The 27,592-nt window shown below is 48.2% G+C and overlaps 2 protein-coding genes across 4 annotated transcripts; both read left to right on the top strand.

Moving 5' to 3' along the window:
* The first annotated feature begins 25 nt into the window (after window positions 1–25).
* Window positions 26–10,603, top strand: irak1 (interleukin-1 receptor-associated kinase 1). 3 transcript variants are annotated; one of them, XR_005076153.1, is made up of 15 exons: window positions 26–323; window positions 1,031–1,198; window positions 1,879–2,037; window positions 2,152–2,222; window positions 2,305–2,484; window positions 2,717–2,781; window positions 3,569–3,680; window positions 3,761–3,882; window positions 3,979–4,201; window positions 7,678–7,743; window positions 7,859–7,946; window positions 8,023–8,117; window positions 8,200–8,830; window positions 9,344–9,437; window positions 9,539–10,603. XR_005076153.1 is itself a non-coding variant. In XM_037104684.1 (15 exons), exons 1-15 carry the CDS (start codon window positions 212–214, stop codon window positions 9,619–9,621), a joined length of 2,274 nt encoding a protein of 757 aa, XP_036960579.1. In that variant the 5' UTR covers window positions 26–211; the 3' UTR covers window positions 9,622–10,603. The 3 variants fall into 3 exon arrangements, 2 of the variants coding, with proteins under 2 accessions (XP_036960579.1, XP_036960581.1); XM_037104684.1 differs by having other exon boundaries at window positions 9,339–9,437; XM_037104686.1 differs by having other exon boundaries at window positions 227–366; window positions 9,339–9,437.
* A 1,228-nt stretch (window positions 10,604–11,831) lies between these two features.
* On the top strand, window positions 11,832–27,543 carry LOC119023057 (host cell factor 1-like). The gene is made up of 30 exons (XM_037104682.1): window positions 11,832–12,666; window positions 13,466–13,614; window positions 13,996–14,156; window positions 14,257–14,459; window positions 14,639–14,723; window positions 14,919–15,025; window positions 15,106–15,285; window positions 15,385–15,708; window positions 18,778–18,923; window positions 19,118–19,306; window positions 19,762–19,989; window positions 20,410–20,523; window positions 20,617–20,815; window positions 20,902–21,017; window positions 21,114–21,243; window positions 21,324–21,451; window positions 21,539–21,686; window positions 21,826–21,923; window positions 22,009–22,125; window positions 23,030–23,096; window positions 23,183–23,328; window positions 23,471–23,650; window positions 23,721–23,907; window positions 24,086–24,232; window positions 24,434–24,636; window positions 24,746–24,862; window positions 25,759–25,944; window positions 26,415–26,712; window positions 26,828–26,879; window positions 27,125–27,543. Exons 1-30 carry the CDS (start codon window positions 12,486–12,488, stop codon window positions 27,162–27,164), a joined length of 4,626 nt encoding a protein of 1,541 aa, XP_036960577.1. The 5' UTR covers window positions 11,832–12,485; the 3' UTR covers window positions 27,165–27,543.
* The last annotated feature ends 49 nt before the right edge of the window (window positions 27,544–27,592 follow it).

Genomic DNA, 27,592 nt, shown 5'->3' with positions numbered 1-27,592 from the left:
AAGCTTTAAGGCGCAGGAGCGGAAGCAGCGGATGAGTGTGGACTCCAGAGTGACTGAAAGTTTTATAAAGTTGAATCGGGTTTGTTCCGGACTGTTCTGGTGAGACGGAGTGATCCGGGTCCTGGTGTGAACGCCCCCTCTGCCCCCGGCGGCGTGTCGCTGTTAGCCTGTTAGCTTGTTAGCTTGAGAGTCTGTCAGTTTCCATGAGAACATGTCGGCAGGAGACCTGAGAGACGAATTTCTCTACAAACTGCCGCCATCCGTCTCCTGGGACTTCTGTCGGGTCATGGACGGACTGTCAGACCTGGACTGGACCCGCTTCGGTGAGTCGGAACCAGGAACGTCTGTCTACCTGATCACAGACACGTAAATCAATTATCTTAATTTGAATTCTATTAAACAGCCCTGAGCAGTGAGACAGGTCCTGTCTTCTTCTCCTGCATGGATTTAATATGAGTTTTTACATTTAAAGTTATTTTAAACTTGTTGAAGTAAAAGTTCCTGTCTGATGCTTTACATGAAATGAGGAAGTTCATCTGTCTGTCTGTCTGTCTCTCTGTACCTGTCTGTCTGTCTCTCTGTACCTGTCTGTCTCTCTGTACCTGTCTGTCTCTCTGTACCTGTCTGTCTCTCTGTATCTGTCTCTCTGTACCTGTCTGTCTCTCTGTATCTGTCACTCTGTACCTGTCTGTCTCTCTGTATCTGTCTGTCTGTCTCTCTGTATCTGTCTGTCTGTCTCTCTGTACCTGTCTGTCTGTCACTCTGTATCTGTCTGTCTGTCACTCTGTACCTGTCTGTCACTCTGTATCTGTCTGTCTGTCTCTCTGTACCTGTCTGTCTCTCTGTACCTGTCTGTCTGTCTCTCTGTACCTGTCTGTCTCTCTGTACCTGTCTGTCTCTCTGTATCTGTCTGTCTGTCTCTCTGTACCTGTCTGTCTCTCTGTATCTGTCTGTCTGTCTCTCTGTACCTGTCTGTCTCTCTGTACCTGTCTGTCTGTCTCTCTGTACCTGTCTGTCTGTCACTCTGAAGCCTCAGAGGTCCTCGGTGATCAAACCGCTGTGCGATTGGCTGAGAGGCGGGAGAGGCGGACTGACTGGGTGATGAACCAATGGGAGAACAGGAACGGTCGCATCAGGGAGCTGATTGACCTGCTGGAGCGTCTGCAGCTGCTCCGTCCTCGTGATGTCATCCTGACCTGTGAGTTCACGGTCATTCTGTTGGACATTTAATGTCCCACAGTTTAATCCTGAAGCTCTTCATGTGCTAACAACAGTTAGCGGTTGCTAACAAGTGTCTGAATGAGACTACAGAGGTTGTCGGGGACATTAAACGTCCTCACAGCAACACGGAGACTCATCTACTCACTAGTCCGTCTTTACAGGCCACTTTAGTTCCACACTGTTCTAACTCTGACTTTACAACTTGTACACTGATCAGTTTATAGAAAACCTGGATAGTAATTGTGCAGCAAGACTCTTAGTGGTGGAGACATTTCAGTCATGTGACCGTGATGTCATCTGTTTGTAGCCTAACATTAGCTTCTTACTGCTACACAGTTTAGCTTCAAACATCACAGTGGAATTCATCTGTGGAGATTAACTGGATCAACAGAACCTGGACGGATCAGAACCTTGTGTCTGACACACAGATTATTTTCTGTAATAATCCAGAATATTTCAATAATCTGAGAGGAACCAGAGAGATGCTAACTGCAGTTAGCTACAGAAACATGTCATATTGCTAGTGACCATCGTTTGTACACTACATCTTCCTGATGCATAGTGGGACACTGTGAGTCCACTATGTAGTGTATAATAACTCCCACCAGACATTCGGACAGCACTACAATATGGCGTTCTCTCTCTCTCTGTCTGCAGGGGCGTCCAGTCTGAAGCCTTCATTCCCTCCTCCTCCTCCTCCTCCTCCTCCTCCACCTCCTCCACCTCCACCTCCTGTCTCTCTCTCTCAGTTTGACCCCCCTAACAAACAGTCTGAGACCACGGCCACATCGAGCACCTGCACACTAAACATGACAGGTAACACACACACACATACACACACAATCATCCTTCTCCTCCTCCTTATGATCATGGCTGCCAATTTAGATTTAATCATTAAACTGTGTGTGCGTGTGTTCTTCTTGTCTTCAGGAGGAGGAGCTCTCCCCAGACCGGCCCCGCCCCCTCCCAATATGCACTCTGACCTCCTCCAAGCCTCTAAGGTAACACACACACACACACACACACACACACACACAGCCTGATGATGATGATGATGATGATGATGATGATGTCATCCCTCAGGTCCTTACAGTGAAGGTGGAGTCCAGCAGCAGCTGTGGTGTCATGTGCTGGGCATATGAAGAGGTGCATGCTGGGACGGAGGGGTTCTCTCCCTCCCTGCAGGTGGGCGAGGGGGGGTTTGGCGTTGTGTACAGAGCGACCCTGAGGAACACTTCCTGTGCTGTCAAGAGACTCAAACAGGTCAGCCAATCAAACCACAGAACAGACATGACTTATGGTGGTTCTTTCTGCTGGTGAGGCTGTGACCAGCTGAACACCCCTCGTCTCTGCATCCCCACTGGCCCTCTGTAGAGCCGGGGTTCAGTTTGTCCACTCTGGGCTCCTGTAAAAACATGGCCGACCCCCTCTGTAGGTACAAAGACTGTGTCATTGACAGGAAGTGGACACTGATTGGTCTATGTTGTTGTTGTAGGATTGCCTGTTGGACTGGACTCTGCTGAAGGAGAGCTTTCAGACTGAAGTGGACCAGCTGACAAAGTGAGTCAATAACACAGGACGAGTCTGTAGCCATTTTTATCCTGGGCACCAAGCCGCCAATGTGCCCATCCTTCTTGTGGCTCGGTCCGAGGTTTTAGACAGAGGCCGGCAAATTGTGGGTCTGTTTTGGTCCACCGATTTTCGTCCTCGGAGGGAACACTTATTTCTGCCTCGCCTACTATCTAAATATGAGGCGTCAGTGTGCCGGCCTCTGAGTGAGGTGGGCGAAGGTATCGATGACCTGCACTGTTGTGCGACCCACAGCCGGGGAGTTTTAAAACCAGGGAACAGCTGATCACAGCAGTCAGTCCATCACTTCATCTGTAGACATTAAGATGAACAGCTGGACAGCTGCAGAGATCCAGGAGATGCAGCGTCTCCTCGGTCTCTGTAGCTGTGTGTTAACTTGTTGTTGTAGCGGCAAGCTAAGGACGGTCAGTACTTTCAAATTAAAAGCCCGCCGCTAAGAATGTAGTTTTTAAACTCCAATGGGGTGCAATGTAAAGCTCTTATTTTGAAGACTAATTTGTTGTCACTGTTCACAGCCCGACTCCGAGCTTCACGTCACGTCACATGTTTACGCCTACCTCAGAGGATTTTGGAAAGGGAGGAATATTACGCCTCGGTTTTAGAAAGACAGGCCGGCACATTGCCACCTTTACCTCGGAGCAAATGTGCCGCCTTTTCTATCTAAAAAGGGCTAGAGTGTGATCAGGCTGAATAACAGACACACAAAGAGAGAGAGAGAACACAAACACAGTGAAGACTAACTGATGATGTCGTTCAGGTTCAGACATCCAAACATCGTGGACCTGCTGGGCTTCAGTGAAGGACCAGGATCCAAGTGTCTCATCTACAGCTACATGGACAACAGATCCCTGGAGGACCAGCTGCACAGTGTAACACACACAGATATACTCATACATTTATGTAAATACTGTGCGTGTGTGTGTATATAATTGTGTGTGTGTGTGTTCAGGAGTGTGTGTGCCTGTCCTGGTCTCAGAGAGTCAGTATTGTTGAAGGAGCAGCAACAGCTCTCCAGTTCCTTCACTTTCCTCCTGCAGGAAACCGACCGCTGATCCACGGAGACGTCAAGAGGTCAGCATGACATCACAGCACACCTGCATGACATCGTAGCACACCCATGTGACCTGGTCTGAATATAGATGTCTCTATCTCCACGTGTCTCTGCAGCTCCAACATCCTGTTAGACCGTCACCTGGTGGCGAAGCTGGCGGACTTCGGTCTGGCCCGGTTTGCATCTCGCGGCGCCCCTGAACACTCTGTACACTCTGCGGTTCAGACGGTGTCCGTTGGTAAAACGGCGACGGTTAGAGGAACACTGGCATACCTGCCCGATGAATACGTGAGGGACGGCGAGCTGGGGACTGCCGTCGATGTCTACAGCTTCGGAGTGGTGAGACACCGCAAGGGCTGATGGGAAATGTAGTCTGTTAGTTCTGACTGAAGAGCTTAGAAGAAACACTGGCCATGTTTTATCAGTGTTGATGGTTAAAGGGATAGTTTGTGTTTTTTTAAGTGGGTTCATGTAAAGTACATATCTATAGTCGATCTGTTTCCTACTGTAATCACGATCAGCGCAGCCTCAGTTTAGAGAAGCAGAGAGCCGCTCCAGCCCAGACACTCAGCTTTGTACTGCAGTGAACAGAGTCCAGAGAAAAAGAGAAATAAACCACCTAAAACAAGGCTCACCTTAAAAAATCTATATCAGTTCAAGTGTACATTGTAAAGGGAAAATTCACACCGCTTTACATCGCCGTCAGACCGGCTTTTCATTTGGTACTACATTTTCTCAACTGTAGAACCTCCGTATCCCTACACAGTTGCGCTAATGCGTAGGGATACGGAGGTTCTACGGTCTGTTAAAGGAGTACGCCACCCCTAGGTGAAATTGAGTCACTCCCCGCAGTCCCTAGAGTTGGATGAGTGAGCCAAAGCGTTTTTTAGCCGACCAAGCAATTGTCCTAATCTAGAAACGCCGCGGTTAGCTTTAGCTTAGCGTAGTCGCTGTAATCCGGAGTGTCCAGCTAGCATGTCGTTGCAAAAGTGAATCAAATAACTCAAGATTTTTTGTAATTATCTCTCGTGACCTATACATTCATATCGAGTACACATATAAATGCAAATTAACACAAAGGGATTTACTAGACCAATTTATATCTGGAACTATTTGCGGCCACAACACAGGCAAAGCACTGCTACCACGCGCAAAGACACCACTCAGCACCTGAAAACCCTCAACTTCCGTCAATACACCAGCGTGGCTACTAAGTTCTCTGCCTCTAGGAAACGACAATGCGAGTCGGATTAACGTGAAGTTTCCATGATAATATTAGCAATGTATAAACCAAGGAAGGGTAAAAATTATAACGTTACTTACAGGCATGGATGATGAACTCTGTTCTGCCTGAAAATGGATGGGACGGCCGTATCCTTCAGATGTAGCAGCATCTTTCTCGTAGCATACTGCATTTTCTCTTCGTAGTCCTCCGGTTTAAAATGCTCATCGCAAACACGATATTGATTGATTTTATCCACTGGTGTTGTTGCAGGAATGTCGAGGACAGCAAGCTAAAGATTTCTTCGTTCCACTGGTTTTGGAATTCTGTGAAACATTATGTTCGTGTATGTCCTCTGCTTGTTATCGCAGCCCTTCACACAGCAAATAACCATTTTTCCTCAGTAGATGTGAAACTAACTTCAAACTACTAACGTAACAACCTTACTGCAACAACTTCTTCTCTTACTGCAACTACATGCAGGTAACACTGGAAGTTGTGGTGCTGCGTGCTGTCAGTGTATTGACGGAAGTTGAGGGTTATCAGGTGCTGGTCTCAGGTTTCAGGTCTTTGCTCGTGGTAGCAGTGCTTTGCCTGTGTTGTGGCCGCAAATAGTTCCAGATATAAATTGGTCTAGTAAATCCCTTCGTGTTAATTTGCATTTATATGTGTACTCGATATGAATGTATAGGTCACGAGAAATAATTACAAAAAATCTTGAGTTATTTGATTCACTTTTGCAACAACATGCTAGCTGGACACTCCGGATTACAGCGACTACGCTAAGCTAAAGCTAACCGCGGCGTTTCTAGATTAGGACAATGGCTGGGTCGGCTAAAAAACGCTTTGGCTCACTCATCCAACTCTAGGGACTGCGGGGAGTGACTCAATTTCACCTGGGGGTGGCGTACTCCTTTAAGTTTTGTCAAACTGTTTGGTGTCTCGTGGTGATAATGACTTAAAATAACAACCTAACCGTGATTAGCTCAGCTGGCAGAGCTGCGTCCATCATGTACAGAGGCTTCGTCCTCACGGCATGTCTCCTGCCTCCTGCCTCCTGCCTCCTGCAGGCTGTCAGTCTGTTTACAGGTTTCATCAGGTCTGTTTCTCTCCTCTGCAGCTGGTTCTGTGGGCTGAGAGTCGGTCACCTGTTGGAGCTGGAGCTCTGTGTTCTGACCTCAGACCTGTTGAACACTCAGTGCTTTGAGTTCAGTGTTTACTGTTTATTAATTACACACACACACACACACATACAGAGTCAACTGAACATTTCTTCTGAATACATTAAAAACATTGTGTTAGACGACAGAATCTTCACTCAGTGGTTCCTCATGGCCCTGCTGGTCTTGTTCTGAGCTGGATATCCAGAGGGGACTCTGGTCCCTTTTAGATAGAAAATCTGCTGCCTTGTCTATGTGAAACGGAGCTGCCCGCTCATGGCTGGCGGGATGCAACATAATCATGAATGGCCACTGCCTCGTCACGGGTGCTTCCCCCTGCCGTGGTATTAAATGTGGCGACACTTGGTTGATTTACATAATTATAGACCTGTGGCCCATATTCTCACCTCCTCAGTAAAACACACGCTAATGTTAAACCCCCACTATTAAAGGAAGCGTGCAGAGGAGCGCCTCGCTTTAGCTGCCTCAAGCACCAGACAGCTAACAACAAGCAGGTCAAATTTGTTTTCAAAATAAGAGCTTTACATTGCACCCCATTGAAGTGTAGAACTGGGTTCTTAGCAGGGGGCTTTTAATTTGAAAGTAGTGACCGTTAGCAGCTTGCTGCTACAACAACAAGTTGACACAACCAAACAGCTACAGAGACCGAGGAGACGCTGCATCTCCTGGATCTCTGCAGCTGTCCAGTTGTTCATCTTAATGTCTACAGATGAAGTGATGGACTGACTGCTGTGATCAGCTGTTTCCTGGTTTTAAAACTCCCCGGCTGTAGGTCGCACAACAGTGCAGGTCATTGACACCTCCACCCATCTCACGCTGGTGCCGGCACATTGAAGGACCGGATTTACATAGCAGTGGAGGTGGAAGAAAGTGTACCCCCCGAGGCGGCAAATTGGCGGACCAAAACAGACCCCCAATTTGCCGCCCTCTAAATCTGTGGATCTAGCCGCAAAAGGACAGGCAAATTGGAGGCTTGTTGCCCAGAATAAAAACAGCTTCTGAGACCAGAAGACGAGAACTGACGTCACTGGTACTCAGAACAAGGCCAGAACAGGAGAACAGGAGGGGGCTCACTGAGTCCCTCAGCATGAACTGAACTCCAACAGATGGTCTAGAGACCAAACGAAGGCCTGAATCAGGAGCTCTGAACGGCCCGGGACAGGAAGGAGGTTTAACAGCTGAACTGAAAAATAACACGGTGGTCTAGAGTTCTGGTCACCTGATCACCGAGCAGTGACCAGAAGCTCTGTGGTTCTGTTCAAAGGGATGATTTCATAACTCAAGGGGTGAAATAAAGAGAAGAACCAAGAACAGAAGCCGTCACTGAGTACTGACCAGCCCCACTGACAATATGTGATTGTGATTTTGGGATGATGATGTCATCGCGTTCAGTGTGATGTCACATCTTTCAGGTGCTGCTGGAGGTTCTGACTGGTCGTCGAGCTCTGGAGAACCGGGAGTCCAAAGAGAGATACCTGGTCAGAACACACACACACAAAATACAATTTTAAAACGTTCTTTAAATGTCCTTGTGATGTTTGGTTTCCTGATGTGTTCTGGGGTCTGGTTGTGGTTCTGGTCCTGGTTGTGTAGAAAGACCTGGTCAAGGAGGTGGAGGAAAGTCCGAATGGTTCGTCTGCAGTGTTCTGGAGGAAACAGCTGGACCAGCGGCTGGTCTCAGGTCAGTGTGGGTGTTTGTCTGCTGGTGGTGACTGAGTCCAGTTATCTGCAGCTGTGTGTTCATGTTGGTTGTGCAGGGGGCGCTGCAGAGCCTGTCGGGTCTATGGAGATTGTGGCTCTGGCATGCAGGTGTCTGGACAGAAAGAGGAAGAAGCGGCCGGCCATGAAACAGGTCAGACATCTGTCCTCTGTCCCTCCTTTCTGTCTCACCTTTGACACTTCAGCTCAGTTCCATGAATGTTTTTCTCTCTCAGGTGTTTGACAAACTTCAAGACGTCCACAGCATGGTGGGGGAGACCAGCTCCTCCTCCCCCCACCTTCACCCTCCTCACCTCCATCTTCAGCCCCCCTCACAGTCCCTGTCTACACCCCCCTGCCCACTGGACTCCAGTGTGGGAGTTCTATCCCAAGGCCTGTCCACACTGGGACCACTGGAGGACACCTATCAGCCATCTCAGTCCTCCTCATCTTCTTCCTCTTTCTGCTCCCTAACACATCCTCACCCACTACTCTCCTCCTCCTCCCTCCCTGTCTCCCCCTCCTCATTTGCTGGTCCGTGTGAAACTGATGAGAGTCGAGGCTTTTCCCAGTATGACCTTCGCTCCCGGTTCAGATCCAGCGAGACCAGCTGCAGGTCTCTGTCTGCATCCACCGGAAACCATTATCACAGTCAAACTGGGCCTGCGCACTCCCAGTTCAGCCAGCCTTCTGTCCCCACTGAGGACCAGTACAGTTTCCCTCCCCAGCCCAGCAGCACCAGTGATGTTACAGGAGCCGAGGCCCCCAGAGGACCGACCAGAGCCGGAGCCGCTGCAGGGCTCCATGGGGTCCCAGAATCCCTCTCTCCTGTGGGGTCCCTGCACTCGTCGTCCCCGGGGTCCTCAGGTACGTCTGTACACACCTCCACTCAGTTCTTCTTCTCTGGTGTCCTGACCCAGTTTAGCTTCCTGTCAGCAGAAATCAGCACTGATAATCTTTAAACAAAGTCTGGTGGAAGACTTCAGGCTGACCGTGATCAGAGTGTGATGTTCAGATCGGTCAGTGCTGAGTTGGTAGATCACATACGACGTCACCAGTGCAGTGTCCCATCGGGCTTTACCTGCACTCTCACGCTCAGCTGGCATCAGGCAGAATCACCAGCCAATCACTGCACAGCAGGGCATCTCGCTGAAAAGCTCCACCCACACCCTTGAACTGCATGCTAATGTTAGCATGCTAACACCTGAGTAGAGTCGACGCATCTGACCTGAAACTGTCTGTCAGATTATGTCAGAACATCAGTTCTAAATTGTTGTGGTTCTGGTTTTTCTGTCACATTTCTTTTGGCACAAAACTAACCTGTTACCATCAAGAAATTATCTGTGTGTGTGTGTGTGTGTGTGTGTGTGTTCAGTCCAGATGAACTCCAGTAAGCAGCGGTTCCTGAAGAAGAAGATTATGTACGACGAGGGGAAGATCGACACTCAGGAGCTGCTGTCATGTGATGACCTCTGTAGGTCCAACAGAATATTCTGACTCCCATCTCATCTCATCGGGTCTTTTCTGCTCGGTTGTCTTATTTTGTCTCATCTCCTGCGTTGTGTGTGTCCTCAGATGGAGGTGATGGAGGTGGTTTGGACTTCAGAGGACCGGAGGAGAGCGACGAGCTCGATTATCTGCCTGCTAAACATGACTGATGGACGGAGCTTCATCTCACGAGCTCAACATTTATATCATAATGTTAAATTAAACGTCTGAGTCGTTCAGCGTCACACTGACCCGTTCTCAGGTTCTGAGAGGTTCTGCTGGTCCTTTAGAGAGGAACAGGTTCAGTGTGACTGGACCCAGGGGTCGTGCTCCACTACATCATGTTAACATAACAGAAACTACAGATGCATGCAGAGCTGCGGCGCCATCTGGTGTGTTTGTTGGATCTGAAATGAACATTTTATTATTTGTCCTGAAGTGTTGAAATATAAATATTTTATTTTCCAGTCCAGCTGATTTATATTAATTCTTTTAATGTTTTGGTTGTTTGCTTTAGATTTGAGATGTCAGCAGAACATTATTTTATATAGAAACAGGCAATTATTGTTTTATTTGTTGACTCATGTAAACAGTTATTCTCCATCAAACACATCTCTGAGTCTCAGAAGGTGAATTAACAAAAATCAACTATCGCTCTTTGTGGTAGTTTCTGAGAGCAACGATCAATATCACACCAACACTGGGACATTTACATTATTGACTAGTGAAATCTGAGCACATGAAGCCAAAACTGTTTCTGCTGACTGAACGAGCGCAGCAGGTCCAGAACGTGTCCATCCACACCTGCACAGTGTGACCGACAGCTCAAACATTACTGTGCTGCTCACCTGTCTCACACTCCTGTGTCAACAGACTGAAGGTATAAATACTCAAACACGTGGAACTGTTGGTTCTGGGGCTCCTCGTGTGTCATCATGTCTTCATGGTTGTGTTCTGAAGCGAACCGGAGAGTCACCTGAACCACTGTCAGTCAGTCAAACATCAGAGTTGAAGAGTCAAACATTTTATTTTGCAAATCAATAATCTGGAACAGAAATCCTCGTGTGTGCGTGTGCGTGCGTGCCCTGCAGGTGGCGCGCTCTGCCCTCACAAGACAACATGGCGTCCTCCTTAATAAACATGTATCCATTGTGTGTGTGACACATTCCTGTTAGCGTTGCATCGATTCTCAGACTTTAACATAACTAACATCTATGAACGAGTGAGTATCGAGTTCAAATAAAACCACTGTCGTTATTTCGCAGCTTACTGGAGCGGTTAACGGCAGCGCCGCCATGTTTGCTGAGGGAAGAGGTCGTTAGCTTCCCCAAAGCTATTTACAAATTAGCATTGACCGTATATATTTTTTAACAAACCTAAATCAGATTTGCTCTCTTTTCTAATCCGTCCAGACTCTTTAGTTTGATTCAAAGTCGTCCTCTAAGACTGTTTCATACAGAACATGTGACGTTAGATTAGTTTTGAAGCTTCGTTTCCCATCAATTAGCCGCTAGCTGAAGCCAACAGTGCTTGCTAATCTAAAGAGCTAAGTAGCTGTTTGAGGAGCTGCTTTTGGATATTGCTGAAGTGGGTCTTGTTAATGCGGAGTTACAAAACTAATTGAGATACCGATGTTACATGTTTTCATTCAGCAGAACACAACGTCCACAACAACGGCACATTAGCATTAGCAAAGCCGCAACACTACTCGTTGTGTTTAGCATGAACTACTCGCTAGTTAGTCCATATGAGTAGCATGAGCAGAGGCAGACTCACCAGGATCTCTCTGTGTTTCTCATTAATTCACTCTGTTCATTAAACTGCATGAACGAAGTGACTGTGGAAAGTGTTTTGCTGTGACTGTGTCGGCTTGCTAACCCTGACCCCGGTGTGTTTATCACCTGCTGGTCGGCTGAGGACGAACATCATCATGCGAGACAACAGACATGTTCACCAACTGTACTGACAGCAGATTTTAACTTAATGTTTTTAGAGTTTTCTGTAACGGGCCTGCGATTTTTAAACATAATTTAACAGACTTGCAATAAATCTTGAATCTCTGAATGATTATATCCAGTGTAACGATGTTCAGCTGACACCATGGACACAACACACTGTTTCAAATAAAGCTTGAGGTCATCATACTGAAGTTGGACTCTGTGTCCTCTTGGTATATTTTCTCACCCGTGTGTCAAATTGAATTAACTTGTCCTGTCACATAATTTCACTGATGTTAAAAAGATTGATTGTTTAAGAAATAGACCCTGCAGGCTATCTGAGGCTAATGTTAGCTTGCTGATAGATGTATTATAGCGGGACATGTCCGTCAGTATTAACAGTGGAACTATCATTGAACAGTGCATCATGATGGTCTGTGAAGCTGAGGTGGATCGGCTGTCTGTTAGCAGTTAGCCAACTAGCCGTCTGGCCTCGCAGCCATTTCCAGCAGCTCTGTATGTTTTGTTGGTTGCTGTTAGCAGCAAGATGGCGGCTCCCATCCCGGCGCACAGATTTCCTGCTCTGCATATTTAACAGCAGCTTTTAGCCCCCACAGTGTCCCCTCACACTGATACATGGAGTAGCCGTGCTTTGCAGTCATCCGCAGCTGGATATGCATTTTTGTTCCTGCTAGTTTCTGGTTGCTGTTGTAGCCTGAGCAGCTACCGGCGGCTTCCTACCGACTCTGCACAGCGTTCACCGGGCCAAAATGGCGGACTGTCAACTCCTATGTCTAGGCTAGCAAACATCATATCGATCCCTAACTAACATAGACTGTATCAGCAGAGGAGGATGTTTATTCACGTAGTTAAATAAGAGTTACTGAATCTGTTGTTGATCTCTCCTCGCAGAGAACTAACAAGGCCAGCTAGCAGCACAGCTTCTGTTAAGTTAGCCAGCTAGTTAGCAGCTAATGATAATCCCGAGCTATTAGCGGGCCAGAGACGATTTTAAATCTTTTTACACAATTCGTGGCTGAATTTAGATTTTTCTCATTCGCCGAGGACCGGGAACCGTCAACCCTGACACCAGCATCATGGCATCCGAATCGCCGAGCCCCGCGGTGCTGCAACCTCGCTGGAAGCGCGTCGTGGGCTGGACTGGGCCGGTGCCGCGGCCCCGGCACGGACACCGAGCCGTGACGATCAAGGAGCTAATGGTGGTGTTCGGCGGAGGGAACGAGGGGATCGTGGACGAGCTGCACGTCTACAATACAGGTTCCGGTTTAACTCGAAATATCTATGAGAAATGAATGTTTGGGGCCATGATGAAGCTCCATGACGAGGTGCTGCCCGTGCTGCTCCTGCCTCTCAATGCTAATTGTAATAAGCTAACTTAAGCCGATGAGCTAAAGGTTTACTGTTTTGGTTTTATTCAGTAGGTGTGACTGAAACTGATGCGGACTGTTTGAGTCAGATTGGCGTGCTAGCTTGCTAGGCTAGGTTAGCTTCAGCTAATTAAAGCTAACGAGCTAGCCGATGCTGAGAATGCTTTGGCAGTAGCAGAGAAAAATGGCGCGTCTTTAGTGAAAACATTGCCGACGTCACCAGGACACGCCGACGTCACCAGGACACGCCCCCTGTTGCTGCAGCACAGCAGATGAGAACAAACAGAAGTTACACTGAAATACGAAAATCAAATAAAGGAGGTCAGTTTTATTTATTACAATATGTTTAATTAGAGACCGGTTCAGGCCACAGCAGTTGTATTCCTGGTACATGTGATGACTTCATTTGTAAATGCAGAGCTGCTGTGTCCACAGCTAGTTTATCTTCAGTCTCACAGTCATGAACCGTTAATGTCAGCTGATCAGATCAATGAACACTTTCTGGTCGAAGGTAAAATACCTGAGTCTCCTTGTACTCATGACGCGTCAGTGATCAGAACCTCTGTGATTGACCTCCATCTGTGTGTGGGTTAGAGGGAGGAGGAGCAGAGTTAGCAGTACACCTGTGTGTTGTTGAATGAAGTTTACCTGTAACATGTCTCCTCTGGTGTCTCCCCCCCCCCCCGCAGCGACCAATCAGTGGTTTATCCCTGCAGTGCGAGGCGACGTCCCCCCTGGCTGCGCCGCCTACGGCTTTGTGTGTGACGGGACGAGGCTGCTGGTCTTTGGCGGGATGGTGGAGTACGGCAAATACAGCAGTGACCTGTACGAGTTGCAGGTCAGTGATGTCAATGGAGGGGGCGGGGCCTCATTACACAAATGACACTGAGTGTTGCTGCATTATGGTCTCAGATCTGATCACGGTCTCACATCTGGCATCTCCATCCACACTGGTATGTTTTCATGTGACTCTGGTGCTGCGTCTCCGTCTGGCATCCACGCTGCTGCTGAGTTGGCACCAGATGTTGGGTTTCATTGAACTAGCAGCTGTTAGTCCAACAGATATGACTTAATGATATGTATTATTTGACCTTGTGGCTCTGCTAGCTGCTGTTGCTCAGATAAACTTTACCACGCCGTCACTGTCGACGTATGCAGGAGGAAGTGATGTCACACATGAGAGACAGGTCCTGTTGTATTTTACTCTTGTCTCGTCCAGGCGAGTCGTTGGGAGTGGAAACGTCTGAAGGCCAAGGCTCCAAAGAATGGCCCGCCCCCCTGCCCCCGCCTTGGACACAGCTTCTCTCTGATTGGTAATTCCTGCTATCTGTTTGGAGGACTGGCCAATGACAGTGAAGACCCCAAGAACAACATCCCCAGGTAGGGAGCTTCAGACTGTTTTCAGGGACCTGCAGCACCTCCACAGAAACATCCTGAACATGTCATGTATGATGGCATTAATGCCACCTGTCCCCGCCAGGTATCTGAACGACCTGTACTGTCTGTCGCTGCGGCCCGGCTCCAGCGTGGTCGGCTGGGAGATCCCGCTGACATCGGGTCAACCGCCACCTCCCAGAGAGAGTCACACGGCTGTGGCGACGAGCGGCCGCAGAGCCAACAGACTCATCATCTACGGAGGGATGAGCGGCTGCAGGCTTGGAGACTTGTGGGTGCTTGACATAGGTGAGGCAGGTGGTGAGACAGGCTGGCTGTAGGTGAGGCAGGTGGTGAGACCGACTGGATATATCTGACCGCCTCACATGAGTCAGTTGTTCCTTCATGAATATAGAATTAAGTCGTCTTCACACGTGATGCTAAACTGTTCGGACTTCTGATTGGTTCCTGTTCTGGTGATGTCACAGACTCTCTGACTTGGAGTAAACCTGTCCTCAATGGAACTGCCCCCCTCCCCCGCAGCCTGCACTCTGCCACCACCATCAACAATAAGTAACACTATACACTACACACATACACACTACGCACATGCGCACACACACACTACACACATACTGCACACACACACTACACACACGCACACGCACACACTACACACATACTGCACACACACACACTGCACACACATAGGCACTGCACTACTGCAGCCCCAACCCTGCCTCCATCTGTCTGTCTGTCTGTCTGCAGGATGTATGTGTTTGGAGGCTGGGTTCCTCTGGTGATGGATGATGTCAAAGTGGCAACTCATGAGAAGGAGTGGAAGTGCACCAACACACTGGCCTGCCTCAACCTGGGTACACACACACACCCACACACAGAGTTCAACAAGTAGAAACATCAGGATGATAATGACTGTGTGTGCGTGTGTGTGTAGACACGATGTGTTGGGAGACGGTCCTGATGGACGGTCTGGAGGAGAACGTCCCCAGAGCTCGAGCAGGTCACTGCAGCGTCGCCATCAACTCCAGACTTTACATCTGGAGTGGCAGAGACGGATACAGGAAAGCCTGGAACAACCAGGTGTGCTGCAAGGACCTGTGGTACCTGGAGACAGGTGAGGACAACTGTTTACTACTGTAACACCTGGAGACAGGTGAGGATGACTGTCTGCTTGATCTTTCTGTCTCACCCTGTCTCACCTGTCTGTCCTCAGAGCGTCCCTGCGCTCCCTCTCGGGTGCAGCTGGTCAGGGCCAACACGTCGTCTCTGGAGGTGAGCTGGGGACCGTCGCAGACCGCCGACACCTACTTGCTCCAGCTGCAGAAGTACGACATTCCCAGCACGCCTGCAGCAGCCTCTCCTGCCTTTATGTCCAACCCCATCCCCACCGTCACACCTGGAGTCAGCTCTGTCAAGAACCCCGTCGCCATGACGCGAGCAAACCAAGCTCTCCCACTGTCCGGCATCACGCTGGTCCCCTGCCCCACTGCCTCCCTACCACTGGGAAGTCCATTGGCTGCTGGGACTAAAGCACCAGGTAGGTTCACATACCTGTACAGGTAGATCTACAGGGGCCAGTTTTTCAAAACATTTAATCGGGATCAAAATGATCCGGATTTGGAAATCCTATTTTTTGCTATTCAGGATCAGTTAATCCGTCTTTCTTTTTTTATTTCTTTTTTTTTTTTATTTATTGCCGGTTTTTCAAAGCAACATTGGATTGGATCACCCTGATTTTCAAGATTAACAAATCCAGATTACCAGTGCCAACCGATCGGATGGCGCCATGTCTGATGACTCCTTTCTTGCAGCAACCACAAGTGCAATTGAGCGTTTAAATGGAGTTTGAAGAGAGGCTTTGCATGTCTTAACTACTTCCGTGTAGGGATGTATACCGTGGACCGGTACTTTTTGGTACCAGCTCCTAATTGGGTCGGTACCAGGGTACCTTTAAGATTCTGGACAAACGGTACTGTTATCGGAAACTGGGTGCCGCTGCTTCAGCTCTGCAGTCTTTAGCATTAGCTGGGCTGCTAACTTTACTGGCTTTGTTACAGCAATCAAACACACTGCACTCCTTTAGCTTTAAGCTACGCACGCGCTCCAAGTGTTTGGTGATGTTGCTTACCCTGAATTTCCACTGGATACTGTCCGCTGCATTACAGCTCCGATCCAGCTTTGCTCCGCTGTCTGCTTAACCCCACTGTTGGTTTTTATACCGCAGTAACATCACGGCAGACAGCTGCTGTCGAGGCCGAGGAGATTCCGCAATAATCTCATAATCACTTGCAACCGCAGTTATAGGTACAGTGGGGCAAATCAGTATTTTGTCAACCACTAATTGTGCAATTTCTCCCACTTGAAAAGATTAGAGAGGCCTGTAATTGTCAACATGGGTAAACCTCAACCATGAGAGACAGAATGTGGAAAAAAAACCCAGAAAATCACATTGTTTGATTTTTAAAGAATTTATTTGCAAATCATGGTGGAAAATAAGTATTTGGTCAAAACCAAAAGTTCATCTCAATACTTTGTTATGTACCCTTTGTTGGCAATAACGGAGGCCAAACGTTTTCTGTAACTCTTCACAAGCTTTTCACACACTGTTGCTGGTATTTTGGCCCATTCCTCCATGCAGATCTCCTCTAGAGCAGTGATGTTTTGGGGCTGTCGTTGGGCAACACGGACTTTCAACTCCCTCCACAGATTTTCTATGGGGTTGAGATCTGGAGACTGGCTAGGCCACTCCAGGACCTTGAAATGCTTCTTACGAAGCCACTCCTTTGTTGCCCTGGCTGTGTGTTTGGGATCATTGTCATGCTGAAAGACCCAGCCACATCTCATCTTCAATGGCCTTGCTGATGGAAGGAGATTTTCACTCAAAATCTCTCGATACATGGCCCCATTCATTCTTTCCTTTACACAGATCAGTCGTCCTGGTGCCTTTGCAGAAAAACAGCCCCAAAGCATGATGTTTCCACCCCCATGCTTCACAGTGGGTATGGTGTTCTTCGGATGCAATTCAGTATTCTTTCTCCTCCAAACACGAGAACCTGTGTTTCTACCAAAAAGTTCTATTTTGGTTTCATCTGACCATAACACATTCTCCCAGTCCTCTTCTGGATCATCCAAATGCTCTCTAGCGAACCGCAGACGGGCCTGGACCTGTACTGGCTTCAGCAGGGGGACACGTCTGGCAGTGCAGGATTTGAGTCCCTGGCGGCGCATTGTGTTACTGATAGTAGCCTTTGTTACTGTGATCCCAGCTCTCTGTAGGTCATTCACTAGGTCCCCCCGTGTGGTTCTGGGATTTTTGCTCACCGTTCTTGTTATCATTTTGACGCCACGGGGTGAGATCTTGCATGGAGCCCCAGATCGAGGGAGATTATCAGTGGTCTTGTATGTCTTCCATTTTCTAATAATTGCTCCCACAGTTGATTTCTTTACACCAAGCGTTTTACCTATTGCAGATTCAGTCTTCCCAGCCTGGTGCAGGTCTACAATTTTGTCTCTGGTGTCCTTCGACAGCTCTTTGGTCTTGGCCATAGTGGAGTTTGGAGTGTGACTGACTGAGGTTGTGGACAGGTGTCTTTTATACCGATAATGAGTTAAAACAGGTGCCATTAATACAGGTAACGAGTGGAGCCTCGTTAGACCTCATTAGAAGAAGTTAGACCTCTTTGACAGCCAGAAATCTTGCTTCTTTGTAGCTGACCAAATACTTATTTTCCACTCTAATTTGGAAATAAATTCTTTAAAAATCAAACAATGTGATTTTCTGTTTTTTTTTTCCACATTCTGTCTCTCATGGTTGAGGTTTACCCATGTTGACAATTACAGGCCTCTCTAATCTTTTCAAGTAGGAGAACTTGCACAATTGGTGGTTGACTAAATACTTATTTGCCCCACTGTATGTGTTTTAAAAACAACAATAGGAAGTGTTCCCGACTGAAGGACATTAGAAGAACTTGTGTTTGTCTCTTTTTTGAGATTTGTGTGCTGGTGTCAACACGAGTATTTTATTTTGAAAAGTAACCAGATGTTATATGGTTATTTCTGTGCTTGACTTCCTGTCTTCCTGGCGGCGCTGTCTGCTCGGGTTAGGGTTAGGGTTATCATTTTTATTTTTATTTTATTTTTACTTTACTATACTGAAAGGCTTAATTGGTAGCCTATGTCTACTTTATCACAGTTAAACAAGCCAAGTGCAAAATGAAAGTAAAAGTATATATACTAAATGATACAAATGTAATATTTGACCAATTGTAAAGTTTTACTACATTTTCTTCCTGAAATTTACCTTGAAATCGTACTTCCTGTTGGGATCAGGATAATCCTGTTTTTTTTGGATCAAAGTTATCCAAATTCTATTGAAACGTTTTGAACAACACAAACTGAAGGTTTGATCCATATCAAAACTAGGATTGGATTCCATGATCTCATCCGATTTCAGAATCCTTCTTTCCCTTTTGAACAACCCATTTTCAAGATTTGATCCAATCCGAATCCAATCCAAAATCCGATCAGAATACCTTTGAACAACTGGCCCCAGGTGACAGAGCAGGTAGATGTGACTGTTCCTCACCTGTCTTCTGTATTTCTGCAGCTGCCCTGAAGGTGGCAGCAGCTCCAAGTACAGCAGGTGGAGCCTCCATCACAGTGAGACAGGCCACGCCCAAATCACCAGTCGCTGTGACAACACTTCCTGCAGGTGTTCGCAAGGTCGTACCTGTTCAGGCCGGTCAGGGGACGGTAAAGAGATCTTTCTGAATTCTACTTGTTAACTCAGTCAACTCAGCTATAGAGTGACATCACTTCCTGTCGTCATGTGACTGAATTTAATAAAAGTCATTTGGTAACAAACAATCACCATGACAACTCAGGAACAGTTCAGGCATCGTGCTGTCCCATCTCACACTTCCCTCCTGCTTTCTGTCTGCTCTCAGCCAATAGGAAGCAGTCCTCAGATGAGCGGTATGGCGGCGTTGGCGGCGGCGGCTGCAGCAACTCAGAAGATAACTCCGTCCTCAGCGACGATGCTGAACGTCCCGGCAGGAGCAACAATTGTGAAGACGGTGGCTGTGAGTTCAGGATCGAGCAGTCTGCCGGTCACAGTGGCTGCTCCACTGACGATGGTATATACAGTACACAGCTGTGATACTCAGTACACACTGCAGAGTACACAGAGTACTATTATTGAATACTATTACTGTCATTACACATCAGATGTTATCCTGTGTGTACCTGAGCTGCTGAGGAGAGCAGCTTTAGATACGTCTTATCTGCTGTTGCTGTTCAATCTAAAATGTTGTTATTGCTGCAGCAAAGTGATGGAAAAGATCCCAGGAGAGGTTCCAGTGTCAGCGGTGACCCAGTTCTCAGCAGAGGAACATCAGAAATAATCAGAATTAATCTTCAGCTCCTTTTTAAATGAAATGTTTCTAAAACTATAACCAAAAACCACTAAAGAAGCAGTGATGAAGTGTACGCAGCCCAGAGTAGATGCAGTGACCACTGGATCAATACATGAACGCACTGATGACTGAAAGTATCAGCATGTTGAAGAGAAAGTCGTCTCTGTGTGTCTCAGGTGAGTAACCCTGCCACGCGCATGCTGAAGACTGCTGCAGCTCAGGTGGGTGCGGCTTCAGTTGTCTCCACCCCCGGCACCCCCAGCCGACCAATCATCACGGTCCATAAGTCAGGCACGGTGACGGTCTCCCAGCAGGCTCAGGTGGTCACCACGGTGGTGGGCGGAGTTACAAAGACCATCACTCTGGTCAACAGTCCACTCAGTGTGGGAGGAGGCAGAGCTCTGGTGAGTGATGTCATTTGTCTCATTTTCATATCAAGTTGCTGTAGAGAGACGGAAACAAACAGGAAGCTGTCACTTCAAGTTAATAATGGAGAATATGATTAATCAGCAACATCCGCAGTCGGCAGCTCAACACTCAGAGGTCCAGTGTCGGGGATTTAGTGCCATCTTCTGGTGAGGCTGCAGATTACAACCAACTGAACACCCCTCATCTCCTCGAGCTGGTGTTTGGCTTGACTTGTCTGGGCTCCTGTAGAAACATGGCCGACTCCCTCATAAAGGGTCTCTGTGTGACAACGGGGATTTATTCATCAGTCATGTTTAACATTGTCTTCGTCACAGACTTGTCTCTTTAGCAGATGATTGGTGCTTAAATCACTGATTCAAACTTTGGTTAAGAATTAAATAATTTCTCTGTTTCAGATCGGTAACCTTGGTAACTTGGGGAAGGTGGTGTCAGTGGTTCAGACCAAACCAGTTCAGAGTGGAGCTATTACTGTTCAGGCTGGGAGCAGCCCAGTCACCCAGATCCTCCAGGTACCAGTCACTGACAAGAAATGCGGAGGAGAGGGTGATACCAGCTGACAGCAGAGACGCTAACACCTGTCTGTCTGTCTGCCTCTCTCTCAGACGAAGGGCGCTCTCCCAGCAGGAACCATCCTGAAGTTGGTGACATCAGCAGACGGTAAACAGACGACACTCCTCAGCACCGTGCAGGCTGGATCCACATCCAACAAATCCACCATCCTGGGCGTTGCCCCGGCTACCTCCAAACCGGGGACCACCATAATCAAGACCATCCCAGTGTCTGCACTGCAGGGGGGGGCAGGTACCACGACAACACACACCTGAACACCTTGGCTGCTTTTTCTTTAACGCTTCATGACTGACCAAGTGAAACTCCGCCCCCTACAGGTGCCAACAGTCCAATCACCCTCCTGACCACCAAAATGGTCACAGCAGGAAGTGGCAGCAAAATCATCAGCACTGTCCCCAAAATTGGTGCCGCTGGCCAGCAGGGCCTCACACAGGTGACGCTTACATAGACAGGTGTATGTGTGTGTGTTACCCATAATCCCCTTGTGTGTAGGCTCATGTGTTCTAAGCTCTCGTGCTCATGTGTCCAGGTGGTGCTGAAAGGAGTTCCAGGGATGCCTGGCACCATCCTCAGGACTGTCCCAATGGGTGGAGTCAGACTGGTGTCACCTGTGGTCAACAAACCCACCGTCACCACACTGGTTGTCAAGGGAACAACAGGTAAGCACAGGTCAGATGCCCGTCAGCTGGAACTGTACTGCACTGAGCCGGCCTCCATCAGTCTGTCTCTGTCTCTGCAGGTGTGTCCACGCTCGGGACCGTAACAGGAAGTGCCTCCCTGGCCACGCCCATCACCACCCTGGCATCTATCGCTAATCTGTCCAGCCAGGTATCCACAACAGCCGCAGCGGCAACAGGTCATAAACAGGTACTGATGTAGTACTGTGGTAGTATTGAAGTTCTACTGTAGTAGCACTGTAGTAATACTTGTAATACTGCTGTTTTGTCCCGTCAGGTGACTCTGATCACGACTCCGAGTGGTGCCGAGGCTCAGCCGCTGGTCCAGGATCTGCCCGTCACCATCATGGCTTCTCCTACTTCAGAGGAACCTGGAAGTACTGCTGCAGGGGAAGAGGCCGGAGACACTGCAGTTACTGCTACAGGTACACAAACTACTGCTGCGGACACTAGTACGAGTTTCAGTCAGTGTGCAGGATACAGAGAGGAGTAGTACTGCAGATAACTGTTGCAGACATAACCAGGTGTGTTGTTGATGTCACTGTGATGCTGATGATGCTGCAGTGACACTGGTCTGCTCTAACCCGCCCTGTGAGACGCACGAAACCGGCACCACCAACACCGCCACCGTAGCCTCCGCTAACATGAGCCAGGCTCTGCAGGTGAGCAGCTGCTCCACGCACGATACGCCATCAATACTCCGTATCAGTACTGCAACTCTGTGTGTGTATATGTGTGCGGGTGCAGTCTCCACATCCTGTCAGTCTGAACGGAGGGAACACCTGCTCTAACCCGCCGTGTGAGACCCATGAGACAGGAACCACCAACACCATGACCACAGCTGGAGCTGGAGGACTCCGACAGGTGAGAGAACTGTACAGGTGTGTCTGAATGACGCTCACACTCAGGTTGACGTGTAGTTGAGGATGAAGTTTCTTTGTGATTGTGCAGGATGCAGATTTGTGTACTTGAGAAATACCCTGGTGTTTACTGCACTGGCACAATTTCAGAGGCTATGCCATGAGACTCCTGCACATATTTAATGCATTGTGTCTGATGGCAGGCTGCGAGGCTGACAGTTTGAGTCCAGCGCTTGAGTTTTATTGACAAATTTGTATTTATTTCATCACAAGCTTCACTTCCCAGAATACACTAAGGATCTGCCGATCTGATGTTCAGTATCGGTTGGTCTGATTTTGCCCAAAATGACTGGATCGGCTATCTGAGAGAGGGAAATATATAATCCAGTCCTATTCATCAGCTTGGAGGCCCCATAAATTGTATGTGCATGTGTCACATGACCAGCTGGAGCGAGCTTGAGTGTTTCCTACAGTTTAAACATGTTTAAGTTTTAAAAATACTTTTTTTAAAGTATTTTTTTGGCCTCTATGGCTTTATTTATAGCACAGCTGAAGATATGACAGGAAACAGGGTGACAGAGAGGGGAGTGACACCCAGTAAATGGTCCCCAGGCTGGGAATTGAACCCGGGGCTGCTGCAGTGAGGACAAAGCCTCTGTACATGGGAGGCCTGTCCTACCATCTGAGCTTAACAGTACCCCAAACATGTTGAAGTTTTAAAGGTTAAACAAAGTGTTTCTTTACAGATGTGTTATTGATTGCTTTGTTGTTTAAGAGAAGGGAAAGGCCGCATTGAACTGATGTCGGATATCTGGCATTAAAAAACAGTATGGGCCCATCTCACCGGACCGCACACAGGTGTGCTGATGATCAGTGATTGGTTAAAACCAGCTCTGTTTGTGCTTCAGGTGTGCTCCAACCCACCGTGTGAGACTCACGAGACAGGAACCACCAACACTGCCACCACAGCTACAGGTGAGCTGCTGACACACCAGTCCTCTTCTCAGCGTTCAGTCAAATCTACCATTCAAGTGACATCACTTCCTGTCCTTTGTTTCCAGCCCAGCAAGGTGGAGACAGTCTGCAGGGAGACTCCACAGACCCCTCCTCCACATCTTCTGACCCTGCCTCCTCCACCACAGCCAGTCAGAGCAGAGCTGTTACCACAGTTACCCAGGCCACACCCACACCCGGACCATCCATACCTGTAAGTGACACATGCATGCATACACACACACACACACACACACACACACACACATACACACACACACACACACACACACACACACCATCACAAATGTCATTGCTCATGTTCCTTGATTCCCTCCATCTGTCTGTTTGCGCAGGAGATCACATCATTGGTCGGAGAGAGCAGGGCGGAGTCCTCGGAGGTGGAAGCTGTTGCCATGCTGATGGCAGCAGAGAGGGAGGAGCCTATGCAGACAGACAGCCAATCAGAGAGTGTGATGTCATCAGCAGTGTCTGTATTGCAGGTTCAGGTGGAGGGCAGTGAGGCAGCAGCACAGGTACACACACACACACACACACACATGCACACACACACACAGATGACCAATCAGTTTGTCCCTCTGTCAGATGGAGTCCTCAGACAGCGGACTTCCTCAGGAGCTGATGTCATCAGAAGGGGACAGGGGCGAAGTGGTTGCCGGGTCAACAGCCCTGATGGTGACAGGACTGAACCCAGATCAGCTGGCTAGCGCAACGGAGGAGGCAGTTCAGCAGGCGACAATACAGGCAGTCCTACAGGCAGCAGGACACATGGGTACACGCACACACGCATACACACACGCATCTGTATGATGATGTTGCCATCTGTCTGTTACTGTTGTTGTGTTTGTTCACCGGGCACCAGATGTCAGGTGGTGCACAAAACATCTCACACACATTCGTGTGTGTGTGTGTGTGTGTGTGTGTGTGTGTGTGTGTGTGTGTGTGTGCAGATGGCTTGGTAGATCAGTCCTTTCCCATCGTCCTAACCCAGCAGGAGCTGGCAGCTTTGGTCCAGCAGCAGCACCTGCAGGATGCCCACAACCAACCAGAACCAGCAGAACCAGAACCAGAACCACAGCACAGCAGTGTGCCCACAGGTACACCTGCAGTGATGTCATGGTGATGTCACAGTGTCTGTCCCACCTCCTGTGGGAGCTAATCCAAAGGTTCATAAGACAATATAAGACCACCTGCAGACATCACGTGCTGATCATTGCTACACGCTCTAGTTCTGTGATGTCATTACTGTCCACTGATAGGATTCAATACAATTTTTTGAATCCTCCTCTGTTTCCCAGAGGGCCTTGCTCCAGCAGACAGCCTGAATGACCCGGCAGCAGAGAGTAATGGACACGAGCTGACATCATCGGCAGTGACAAGCGCTGTGGCCCGATTGGCCAGTACATTTGGCCCCGGCCCTTCTCTGACAGCGAGCCCAGCTAAAAGTAAAACCACCGCCATGCTCAGTGAGGGGACCAATGGCATCGCAGCAACTGCAGGGGTGAGACACAGTGCTGCAGAGCAACAACAGTTTAATGCTAACAGCATGTTAACAACGTGTGTGTGTGTTTGTGTGTATGTGTGTGTGTGTGTTATGTGTGAGAGAGCAGGGCGTCCAAGTGAAGCCGGCGGTGAGGGACAGTCAGTGGTACGACGTTGGAATAGTCAAAGTGACCAACATGGTGGTGTCACATTATTACGTCCCCTATGAAGACAACATGGCCGACGTAAGAGCTGAAAATCAATTCACTGATGATCAGAATCAGAATTCCTTTATTTGTCCCACAAATGGGGACATTTCTGTGTCACAGCAGCTGAAGGACGGAAATTAAACAATGAACACTGATAATGGTAAAAAAATGGAAAAAAACCAGATTGTTACGGCCCCAACTAAAAGATGGCTCAAAACATATTAAAGATTCACAACCCCCCCAAAAAAATATTAAAGTCTGAGATTTTATTATTGAAAATAAATCAACTAATGATTAACACTACCAGAGTCTGGAGGTCTGGCAAAAAAGAAACACAAGAGCGAAGGGAGTCCAGACCAGCTGCACCATGGGCTGTAGGACCTGGACTTCCCTCCCTAAAGAAAAAAATAAGTTACCAAACTAATCCCCTGAAAACAGAACTACCAGACCTCCATCCTCAAAGTACAAAACAAAACAAAAGCTGCTCCGACAGTCTTGAACCCGACAGCACGGGAGCCTGAGAGGGCTGAGACGAGCAGAGAGCGAACAGAACCTCCAGCGTCTCTTAAATAGACCACAGGATAATCACCCTCGTCAGACACACCTGGTGAGAAGAGGAGAAAGGACGGACGCGCGTAACATAATAAAATAATTATACAAAAATATAGAATATACAAAACTCTTAATGTGGCGGGGTGCATTCAGGAACAGGGTCCTGTTCCTGGTCCTGGTCTAACAGGGTTCAGGTCTTACAGGACCTTCATTAAAGATTCTCATTCAACAGGAACCACAGCTAGATTTTCAAAATAAAAGCATTATTGACCTTCAAAATTAACTTCACCTGCTTAATCATCAATCTGCTAAACATCATCACATCAACAGGTGATTGATCAGGTGATTGGAGGTGATAATGATGTTGTCTCCACCTACAGGATGACTCGGGTGTGATGCCGGACTACAGTCAGATGAGGAAGGTGGAGCTGCAGCCGGGGACTGCCTATAAGTTTCGGGTGGCAGGGATCAATATCTGTGGCCGTGGAAACTTCTCGGACGTGTCGGCATTTAAAACGTGTCTTCCTGGTTTCCCTGGAGCGCCATGTGCCATCAAGATCAGCAAGGTAAGAGTTATTTCCTGTTTGTAAGTCGAGTCAGAACCAGTAGGATGTGTTGTTGATCAGAGACCAGCAGAGACCAGCAGGATGTGTTGTTGATCAGAGACCAGCAGAGACCAGCAGGATGTGTTGTTGATCAGAGACCAGCAGAGACCAGCAGGATGTGTTGTTGATCAGAGACCAGCAGAGACCAGCAGGATGTGTTGTTGATCAGAGACCAGCAGAGACCAGCAGGATGTGTTGTTGATCAGAGACCAGCAGAGACCAGCAGAGGGAGCATGTTCACCTTCATTTGTTTTCTGCTGCTTGAGCTCATCAGTTGTTCTCTCTGTGATGATCAGTGCCAGTCTCACTGCAGCCTTGGGTCTGATGGGTCAGCTGATCCTCAGTATTGATCTGGTCTCATGTGGTCTGATGATGAACAGCAGCTGGTTTCATGACCTTTGAACTCTTCCCCTCTGACTCTGGCTCTGCAGAACCAAGATGGGGCTCAGCTCACTTGGGAGCCTCCTGCCGTCACATCGGGGAAGATCACCGAGTACTCCGTTTACCTGGCCATCCAGTCCAGCCAGGCCACCTCTGGTTCAGGTTCTGGTCCGGCCCAGCTGGCTTTCATGAGGGTCTACTGCGGTCCCAACCCATCCTGCCTGGTCCAGGCCTGCAGCCTCACTAACGCCCACATTGACTACACCACCAAGCCTGCCATCATCTTCCGCATCGCTGCTCGCAATCAGAAGGGTTACGGGCCGGCCACGCAGGTCCGGTGGCTACAAGGTGAGAATAATGAACTAAAGAAGGATGACGGGCCAGGAACATGAACCAGGAGACAGAACTCAAATAAGATGAGTTTCTGATATTCTTCTGAACGATGTGTGTTTGTCTCCTGTAGAAAAAGAGTCGAGTAAGGCAGCTGTGAAGAGAGGCGGCGCTCCTCCTGATGTGTAAGAATGATTGTATTGACATGAAGAAGAACTCACAGTCCAGCAGTGTGAGAGCAGCACGCAGCACCAGCCTGATCATATTCATCGGATTCATTACACATGAAAAAACATCATCAAACGTCCCTGAATGTCACAACATCTCAGTTTGTCCTTGTTCATCACCTCCAGCTGCATGGACTCCACAAGTGAGTGGTGATGTTACAGGAAGCCCTTCTTTAACTCTCATCACTGTTTTGTTTCTTCAGTAAACCTGTTGGACCAAAGAAGTTCAAAACCCACCAATAGGAGGAGCCAGCGTTCTGCTGAAGACTGTGATTGGTGACTGTGGTCTTAAGTTCCACCCCACAGCTGATGACCATGTCAGGAGGAGGAGGAGGAGACGGAGCGCGCTCTCGCTCTCTCTCTCTCTCGCTCTCTCATATACATCCGTCAGTGTCTCTCGCTCTCTCTGAGGTCATGGTGTTGCCTGGAGGTGGAGCCTCTGCCATGGAGGCGGGGTTTACCTGCTCTGTTGTAAATAATTTTCTTCCTGGAGCGTCAAAATATTAGTTTTTTCTTTTTTTAAGAACATCTGTAAGAAAATAATCATTTGTTCTTCTGTTGTTGATGTTGTTGTTTGTGAATATTCTCTGGAACAATAAAGATTTTTAGAGCATTTTTCTACCCTCTGTGTGGAGTCCACTTCCTGACGTCAAACTTACACAGTGAAGTTA

This window comes from Acanthopagrus latus, chromosome 7 (genome assembly GCF_904848185.1).
Source record: "Acanthopagrus latus isolate v.2019 chromosome 7, fAcaLat1.1, whole genome shotgun sequence".
Lineage (NCBI taxonomy): Eukaryota > Metazoa > Chordata > Actinopteri > Spariformes > Sparidae > Acanthopagrus > Acanthopagrus latus.
The sequence above is the reverse complement of the archived record's forward strand: the minus strand, read 5'-3'. Positions and strand labels throughout refer to the sequence as shown.